The 9088-nt window shown below is 41.5% G+C and overlaps 2 protein-coding genes across 3 annotated transcripts; one reads left to right on the top strand and one right to left on the bottom strand.

Annotated features, from left to right (window-relative positions):
- The first annotated feature begins 1053 nt into the window (after positions 1–1053).
- Positions 1054–5644, top strand: prdx2 (peroxiredoxin 2). The gene is made up of 6 exons (XM_026169981.1): positions 1054–1180; positions 2107–2227; positions 2348–2501; positions 4522–4644; positions 4771–4901; positions 5254–5644. The coding sequence occupies exons 2-6, from the start codon at positions 2125–2127 to the stop codon at positions 5334–5336; spliced, it is 594 nt and encodes a 197-aa protein (XP_026025766.1). The 5' UTR covers positions 1054–1180; positions 2107–2124; the 3' UTR covers positions 5337–5644.
- A 1035-nt stretch (positions 5645–6679) lies between these two features.
- LOC113023694 (transcription factor jun-B-like) lies at positions 6680–8683 on the bottom strand. Of its 2 annotated transcripts, XM_026169980.1 has the most exons (2): positions 8214–8682; positions 6680–7953 (listed from the first exon to the last, which is right to left on the bottom strand). In XM_026169980.1, the coding sequence occupies exon 2, from the start codon at positions 7913–7915 to the stop codon at positions 7025–7027; it is 891 nt and encodes a 296-aa protein (XP_026025765.1). In that variant the 5' UTR covers positions 7916–7953; positions 8214–8682; the 3' UTR covers positions 6680–7024. The 2 variants fall into 2 exon arrangements, with proteins under 2 accessions (XP_026025765.1, XP_026025764.1); XM_026169979.1 differs by having other exon boundaries at positions 6680–8683.
- Positions 8684–9088: the final 405 nt, after the last annotated feature.

Genomic DNA, 9088 nt, shown 5'->3' with positions numbered 1-9088 from the left:
CTACTTCTTTATAGACTTTTACAAAGAAACTGGGCACCACCATAGCGACACCAGATTTATTTGTCTCACTTCTTTAGAGGCCTTGAAGAAGGTAGGGGTTCTTTTTGGATCAGGCAGCCATTAATACAATATAGAATAGTTGCTACAAGGACATCTTCCACTGACTTTCATTATAATTCAAATGAATAAGTTTTATTAGAAAAAGGGAAACAAAAATCTAATTCAATTTAAAAAAAAATTGACTACACAGAAAGTATTTTGGTAGCCAAGGAGCTAAAAATGATTTTAAATATTTAACATTTTCTTAATTCCTAAATTACATGTACTTACATGCGCATATACATGCACATCAGTTTAATCTAGAGGTGCCAGAACTAGCTTGCTAAAGGGTACTGGATTACTTTGTAAAGTGAATCTTGTAAACAAGGATTGTTTTGGACTTTTGTTTTTGGTTTTACGAATGGATTATTTTCATCCAAGCCAGAAGTCTGAATTATTGTTAGTTTCTCGGACTTTTTAATCAAAACAGTATTGCCGGTTGGTGGTTAGGCTGAAAAACTATTGTGATCTTTGTTATTTATATTGAATATTTTTAAAAAGTTCATAATTCATAAATCTATATTTAATGTCTCAAGTAAAAATGGCCATGAAATAGAAAAAGCTGTAAAACTTGTGAAAATACAGTTAAAAAACCAAAATGTTTTTCCATCTTCACATTTTCCAAAGCCTTGACACTCCGGCCCTAAGGTGTCGTAGACATACATCGTTTTTGTTTTTATCTTTATTTTAAGAACATTGAATTTACAAGTAATAATTGAGCTCTATATATAAAACTGACATTGTCATTGACCCTGACATTAACACTGGGGCCCCAAGAAGCCAGTCACACTTTTCCCTCACTACGACATCCCTGCATTTTTGTTCATATGACAGTGTTTACACGGTGTACTTAGAAAATATGATCTTATATCAGAGATATACATATTTAGAAACAGCTAATCTTTACTTTTAATCGTTTTTATCTTCACTTTTACTCTGAAGGGATTGATTTTTACTTCCGGGTGGCCTCAGCCGTCTCTGCGTACTTATCGCACGCTCGCTTTTCCACTTTGACTCCTCTATTCTCTTGCAGCCTGCAGACTTCTGCTTCCAACTTCTTTCGCGCTTTACGTCAAGACAGGTGAGTAGGATGTTTATGGGATTAGTCAGAAGTTTACAGCGTGTCTGTAAAATCGACTTTGTATTTCCTCTGAAACAAACCGAAACTAAAGAAAGCAGTTTCGTACGTAAAGCTAACATTAAGCTAGCCTGTCAGGCGGGTGAGCGGCTGGCTCCTTCATGAAGTGTTTGGCCATGTTTTCTTTCTTTGTCCCTGTGCTGCAGCTTGCAGAATGCACTACTCACTTCCTCTCCGCTCTGTTCTACTACAGCTTTTTCTGTTTCATTTCGAAAACGAAATTTAAACATTAAAAGCTTAACTTTTATGACTGAACTTTGACCCATTACGTGCATTTATCTCTTTAAAACCAAGCACAGTTCCTTGACGATTGTTAGCGTTTTTTCGTATAAATTGTGACGAGGGAGAAATAATCCAGATTTATTCATACATCACTGAAAAGCATAGGCCTTTGGATTAATACCGACTGCTATTTGTTTAGTACAGCGTATCTTATTTGCAAGTTTATCGTTTATTTGCACATTAATTTTGCATACAGGCAATAACTATCCAAAGTAACTGACCGCGCAATAATCCTCGGAAATAGTCTTTATAGGCACAGCGAGAACCCTGCCGTTGGTTTGTGCGTATCATGGTTATGTAACCTTGCTAATAGGCCATTGTTCCCTGCAGGCTGAACATGACTTGCATGTGACACTATCTGGGTCTGCTTAAGTTACCAAGTCTTTGAACCTCTGGGCCTCCTAAGAGCTGTAAAACATGGCTCTTGGATTGAACCTCACCGCATTTAATTTTTATTTTTCCAGTCTAAATCTCATATTTTTTGTTTATCAGAGCTTCATCTCAGGCACCACCCAGCTGAATTTATCTGTGGTGGTCTGCAAGCATTAGGAGTTTTCTGGTAACTGTTTGTGCTGTTTCTCTTTCAGTCATTTGTCTCAAACACCATGTCTGCTGGAAACGCTAAGATTGGCTTCCCTGCCCCAAACTTCAAAGCCACAGCTGTAGTTGATGGACAGTTCAAGGACATCCAGCTGTCAGACTACAAAGGTTTGTAGCTACATCTGTTCTAATTGGCTCATTCTGGCTTTTATAAGCCTATACACTAACAGCTTATTCGACTAGAATTAATACTTAACATTGTTTTTATTTCCTCCTGTTGTGCTGCAGGGAAATATGTAGTTTTCTTTTTCTACCCCCTGGATTTCACATTTGTGTGCCCCACTGAAATTGTGGCCTTCAGCGACAGGGTAGAGGAGTTCCGCAACATCGGCTGTGAGGTTATTGGCTGCTCCGTGGACTCTCACTTCTCTCACTTGGCATGGTAAGAACTCACGGATAATGAAACATAATGAGCATTTGTGGGAATTTGACTACTTCCTGAGCTCTTTACCAATAATAACATCCACACTGCTCACATGTTAGCAGGTGGATTAAGCAGAACTTCAACAAAAGACTTTTTACCTGTATTACAGTGATTATCTTCGCAGGTGAACTGTATTGCTGACTCTTGTAATTTTAAACTAACTGGGAAGAGGTGACCTTAGTGAATCTTCACATGTGCATTTGAAAATCTACTTAACAAAACAGTTAAGTGAAAGCTGTTCTGTGCACTTGTCTGTCTTGCTGTTTTTATAGCGAGGCCGTCTTAGGCTGAACTTATCAGACGTTTATACAAGGTCCATCAAACTATCCTCGGTTGGCCGTTTCTGTTTAGACAGTTAAGGGTGAAGGATTTTGGCTGCTGTGAAGGAGTGCCCAGCCCAGTTTATCTGCAACGTGTTGATAAGGGCGGCATACAGCAGCTTCTAGAAGGCATAAGAAGACATGCGGCATTACACAACCTGCACAGGTCTTCATTTGGAATGTTTAAATGCATTATATTTGATTAGGAAGATCAGTCGGTATGTTTCCTCACTCACCTGATCGGATTCATTACTTTAAAATAAGTGTATATAATATTTTTGGGGGGTTTTTTTGTTTTGTTTTTTTTTGTTTTTTTTGTTTTTTCAATGAGAAGAGATTGAATAAGCTGTAAAACCTCCATTCATCAATCTGAAGCAAAATGAGTATATATTATAACCAACAGTTAACTGCTAAAGCTCATAGTTAAAATTCTACACAACATATTTGCTATTAAATATACTGAACGATTAGTTTTGTCAGTCTGTCAGACACTTTATCATTTTATTGAATTTAATACCGTAGATGCCTTTCAAGACATTAAAATCAATGTGTCATAGATTTTTAAAAAGTCAACAATGGACAGGCTTTAATAAAAACGTCTTTTAAAGATGGGGAGAATCGATATTGTGACTGTGGTGCAGGCAAGTTCTAAAAATGAGAAGCAATTTGGGTGAAAGTTCTGAAGCAGGTGGTGAGAGCAATGAAGGAGGAGGAACTGAGTATGGGAACGTATGTAGATCAGAGACAGATGAGGTATGAGGTTATGGAGACAAGCAGAATCTTGAAATAATGTGGCATTGTACAGAAAGCCAATGAAGTTGTTATAGGATGGGAGTAATATGTTGGCGCATGCTCTGGTAATGACACAGCAGCTGCATGAACAAGATGAAGTCTGGAGAAGTTTGTGCCGTATACCAGAGAGGATAAAATTACAATAGGTAATCTGGCACGTAACCAGAGCACGTGCAAGAAAAGCTGTATTACTACCTGTAAGGAATGGGTGTAGCCAACTAATATTACATAAGTGGATATATGCAGACTGACAAATATTGATTTGCGTTTCAAAACTTTAGGTGATATTGAATTTAAACCCAACCTGACTCCTCACCGTCATCTTTGCCTGCTCTATTAGGCCCTGTGCTACTCTGTTTGATTGGCTAGTTAAGGTTAGAAAGATATTTCAGGGTCAAAGCTAATCAGTAGCAGAGGAAAGTGGTATCTTCGCTGAAGATGGTTTAGTTAACCTCAGAGTGTTGAATCTCACAACAGGCAGCAGAGACCAGAAGTGAGACATCTGTAAACTACATAAAACTGCAGTATGAGGAGAGTTTTCACCACATTATTATTTTGCTACTTGGTGTTTGTCAGACTGTCTTTTGAAGCATTGTGGAGAACCTCTGAATGCAGTGTGTCCTCATAAAGTTGAACAACTGATATGTTATCCTCTCAGACACCGCCTGTATCTTATCTCTAACGGCGTGTTAAATGACTCTCCCATTTCAGAGAACTACAAGGTCTAAGGGGTGGCGGGGCAAACGCAAGGTTTATCAACCAGGAGACCTTCCCTGTGGACATTACGTGTTTTGTACTTGTTTATAATAAATAATAAAAAAAAATGTTTGTTTGTTTTTGGGGTTTTTTTCCCTCTCTCTCTTCAGGGTCAACACACCAAGAAAACAGGGAGGTCTGGGTAACATGAAAATCCCCCTGGTATCGGACCTCAGCAAGTCAATCTCCAAAGAGTATGGTGTGCTGAAGGAAGATGAGGGCATCTCATTCAGGTCAGTTAAATGCCCTTTTAATATAAAATTATTTTAATAAAAACCCACTGGTTATTGTTAAAAAGCAGCTTGATCTACTGATACTTTAAAGTATTTGTAAAAACTGCAACATCTTGTGAATTTCAGGGGTCTCTTTGTGATTGACGACAAGGGCGTCTTGAGGCAGATCACCATTAACGACTTGCCTGTGGGTCGTTCTGTGGACGAGACTCTGCGCCTGGTTCAAGCCTTCAAGCACACAGACAAATATGGAGAGGGTGAGTAAACTGCTGTACCTTCCCTCAGTTCATCCGTGTTTACTCAGCATACACTGGTGCTCAGGTTTAGTGGTATAACTTATTAATCATGCATTTGTCATAAAAATAACCCAAATACATGTCATTAATTTTACCTGTAACTTCAGATGCTCTAAACTGCACATCACACACTTAAAATGGAAATAGCTGATTGGTAAAATTGACTGCGAAGCTGTGGCTAGATTTGGCGGTTTAGTCCTTCCTGTGTTTCCCAACCAGTCACATATGTACTTTGTCCTTTAGATTATACCAAGTTCAGTGTGTATAAATGTCAGCTTAAAGTAAACTTTGTCCCTCCTGCCACTTCACGCAGTGTGTCCTGCTGGCTGGAAACCCGGGAGCGACACGATCGTCCCCGACGTCGAGAAGAGCAAAGCATTCTTCTCCAAGCAGTAAATGTGAACGTCTCCTACTCTGCTGTTTTCTTCAACATAGCACTTGACCTCAGATGAGAGGGATGCCTATAAAGCAGTATCATCACGTCCAGACTAACCTGTTAAAACACACCTCAGCTTCATGTAGGGGGGAGGAAATGTTTGTTTTTTTTCTTTCATGTCCAGTGTACAAACTTTTGGGTAACCTCATCGTCTTGATCACTGAAAGTATAGTTTTGTTGTTCCTTTTTCAAAGAAAGCACTGAAATTTGTTTCCTGGCTGTTGATAATAATTTGCTACCATCTTTATTAAAACATGGAGGAAAGTTATGATCAAGTGTGTGTGTGGCTTTTTTTGGGGGTGTTTTTTTTTTTTTTGTTTTTTTTTTTTTAAATCAAAATGTGAATGCCTGTCCACTTGCAACCACTAGGTGGCGGCAGAACTCTTCTAAAGCTACTCTTGGCTCTTTTTCTTGGTGACTGAGAACTTAGTTCTTGGAATAAACCTTTTTATTTGTGTTTTTTATTGTGGTGTATCATTCTTGGCTCCTGTACCTGGCAGAAGATCTGAGTGCGTCACGAAGCTGCCAAGAGTTGGTTAATATTGGAGTTGCTGTGTTTGACTCAGCACAACAGCCTGTTATTGCCAAATGGTACTGAAGCACATTGGGAAAGATTACTGGATATGATTATATGACCGTCCTAACCACAACCTGTATTTCACAGTTCCACAAACATTTTTGATATCTCACTGTTTAATATTTCCGATTTCCTGATAACATTTGTCTTATTTACTAATTCAGAGAACAACGCTCCAGTACACAATCCTGCTTGTTTTACCGAATGTTCTCGGCTTACTGGAACATTTTCTCAGTTTTACGCGAGCCGATTCTTGTAACTCAAACTAGCTCTCAGTAATCAGTCTAACATGTTTATCTGGAACTTTTTTTTAACCATTTTTCCTCACCTAGTGTTCTCACGGCTTGTTTTGGGAAAATGAAAGCAGAATGGGGAAACTCCCTTAACGCGAATAAACCACTCATTGACAAACCTTTTCAATTACACACACACTGTGGTGTAAAGGGGAGCGCGCAGCCCTTCTGACGGGCAATGTGGGAGGGAGTTCCCGGAAACCTATCGTGATGTGACGTTTGACAGCAACATGCACCATATATGGACTGACGCTTGTGCGTCAGTAAGGAAAAATCCTACGCTGGGACGTCTCCAACGTCAACCAACTTCTGGTGTTGTAAACTTCACTGCTGATCAGAGACAGCGGTGTGGTTTAATGCTCACGAGAAATACAATAATTTTTGAAGTGGCACTTAAAAAATACACGACCTCAAAAACAAAGCAACACATTTCTTAATTTCATAATGTCATTTACTTAAATATTTACTGTACAGGTCAAAAAACAAAAAAACAACAAGAATGGTCCATGAGGTTAACTCTAACACAAATAACTTACATAAAAAGCATCACAAATAGCAATTAAAGAAAATGTAAACAGGAAACGCCAAGACGACACTTTCAAAAACTTATTCAAAAATGCCCTAAGTGTTTTAGTCTTGTATTATTTCTGTGTATGGGTGATGTTTCTTTAGACGGCAGAAATCACAATAATCCAGTTTTCATACTAAAAACGTATAAAGACCAGGTTGGGTTGTCAGTCCAGGTACTGTCCAGTGTTTTAATAAGTGCATTATTTCTTCAATAAGACTTTACTTTGGGTGCTAGCATGAGCTGGCAGCCACTGCTCACATGCGTCATGACTTTCTGTTTGAGTTGGGCCACCTGTTCCCGCAGTAGAGAAGCCGTGCTTGACAGCCCAGCGTTGTCATTTTTCAACACTTTAACCTTGTCTTCGAGACGGGCGATGCGCTCCAATTTGCGCCTCCGACACTTTGAGGCTGCGAGCCGGTTCCTCAGCCGCTTGCGCTCCGCTTTTACCCGCTCCTGATTCTCCATGTCGACAGGGGACATGGGCGGAGAGCTGTTGTCGCTGCTCTGCATGTCGGGGACTGTCTGGGGCTCCTCTTTCATCCCTCCGAACCGCTGAGGGTGGATGCCGGCCCCGGACAGTGAGTGCTGGAAGTGGTGTGATCCGTGCGCAACGGCTTGAGGATGCTGGTGGTACTGGTGATGAGGCAGGTAGCTGATGGTGGTGGAGGGATAGCTGGCAGCAGAGGTCAGGCTGGGGTTCGTGGTGCAGCTGCTCAGGGTTGTATACTCAAGCGGCTCCGGTTGCATGGATGAGCCGAACACCGAGACTGGAGCCGAGCAGCCAATCCCGCCTGTGCCGATGGACACGTTTGGAGGAGCCATCTGGTTCATCTTGTGTAGGTCGTCCAACGCTTTAACAAAACCTTCGGCAAAGCCCTCCTGCTCCTCCGTGATCCCGCGGTTGTACAGGTACTGAGCAGGTGTCGGCGTAGTGATGACCCCGTTGCTGCTCTGGACGATCAGTCGCTCTAATTCAGGAGAGGCGAGCTTCAGAGAGCCCACTTCTGCCGTCCCCGCTGGATAGAAATCACTGTCGGCGCGCAGGTGCTGTGACTTGAAGTTTGAGTTCCGATATGTATCGGAGAAGTTCAAGTTCATATTCTGCTTAAGCAGCTTGTAGTCCTGCAGGGCTGCGCCTGGATGGCCATAAGCAGAGAGAAACGAGTCGTCATAAAAAGGCTGTTCCATTATTGTGGACATATTTCAAATCAGACAGTCAAATACAAGAGTGCGCTGCAAAAGATGTTGCTCGGACACCGAGGCTCCAGTGTCCCAAAATGAGTCAATCTCCAGCACAAAAGTCCCGCTGTATTACTATACTGAAGACCAAAGCTATCAAAACAGAGCAAAACTTCCAAATAGTGGAACTGTACTGTACCAAGTCGTCGATTTGTACCTTTAGTTGGAATCAAAGCGGAGTCCAGTGACTAACTCAGATGTTTTCATTCCACTCGTGAGAAGGAGAGTCTGTTCTTCTACAAGTGTGCGCTCCACTTGTGTTTCCTTGTTAATGACAGGCGGCTGACGCGCTCTGCTGTATTTATATAAGCCCTCCAGAAGACGCTCTGATTGGCTGTTTCTGTATTGTCTCCGTCTGATCTTGACTTGACGCAGCTTCCAGGAAAAACGGACTGTAAACACGACAAGACGTATTCGGCGCGGGGGAAACTGAGTCCAGGTAAGCATAAACACATAAAATAGGCTCCCTCAAGCATTCACACTCATAGTCATTTTTAACAAGTCACTTGAAATGTTACCAACAGCCCAAAAGCGACTCAAAGCCAACCACAAACGGCAACGAGCGCTTTCCAGCTCTGTTCGGACACCTAAACCGCTGCCACTTTGCCTTTCATCCTTAACAGTAATCCCACCAGTGAAGATATATAATCTGGTGCTGAGTCATGTGCTACAAATTGATATCAGCCGGTCCATATTTGGCTATCCTGGCGCACCGGTTCCTCAATGACAGGAGCAGGAAGCCAATCCCATCCTGGCGCACTTCCAGCTCCATCTCTGGGGGATGTGGGAGGAGAAGGGGAGGAGGTTCGTCGCTGCCCCGCTTTACCCCGCAGGCAGGGAGAGGATGGGTAACTCTTGGGCGAGATGTCTTCAAAAACGCACGAAGCCTAACGGGTGTCTGGCAAGGGAGGACATGTTCGGTGAATCAGAGCAAACTATTAGTGCATTAAAAAAAGCAAAAAAAAAGTAATAAACAACCTTTAAGGCTTATACTCATAAGATTGAGGGAGATAATAGTCAGCCAACTTGAAT

This window comes from Astatotilapia calliptera, chromosome 6 (genome assembly GCF_900246225.1).
Source record: "Astatotilapia calliptera chromosome 6, fAstCal1.2, whole genome shotgun sequence".
NCBI lineage: Eukaryota > Metazoa > Chordata > Actinopteri > Cichliformes > Cichlidae > Astatotilapia > Astatotilapia calliptera.
This window is presented reverse-complemented; position numbering and strand designations above follow the sequence as displayed.

Bases quoted from the DNA above. Each gene is read 5' to 3' on its own strand.
- prdx2 (XM_026169981.1), top strand. From the start codon at position 2,125: ATGTCTGCTGGAAACGCTAAGATTGGCTTCCCTGCCCCAAACTTCAAA. The intron at 4,645-4,770 runs GTCAGTTAAATG...TGTGAATTTCAG, and splicing joins GATGAGGGCATCTCATTCAG to GGGTCTCTTTGTGATTGACG. The intron at 4,902-5,253 runs GTGAGTAAACTG...CACTTCACGCAG, and splicing joins CACAGACAAATATGGAGAGG to TGTGTCCTGCTGGCTGGAAA.
- LOC113023694 (XM_026169979.1), bottom strand. From the start codon at position 8,017: ATGTCCACAATAATGGAACAGCCTTTTTATGACGACTCGTTTCTCTCT.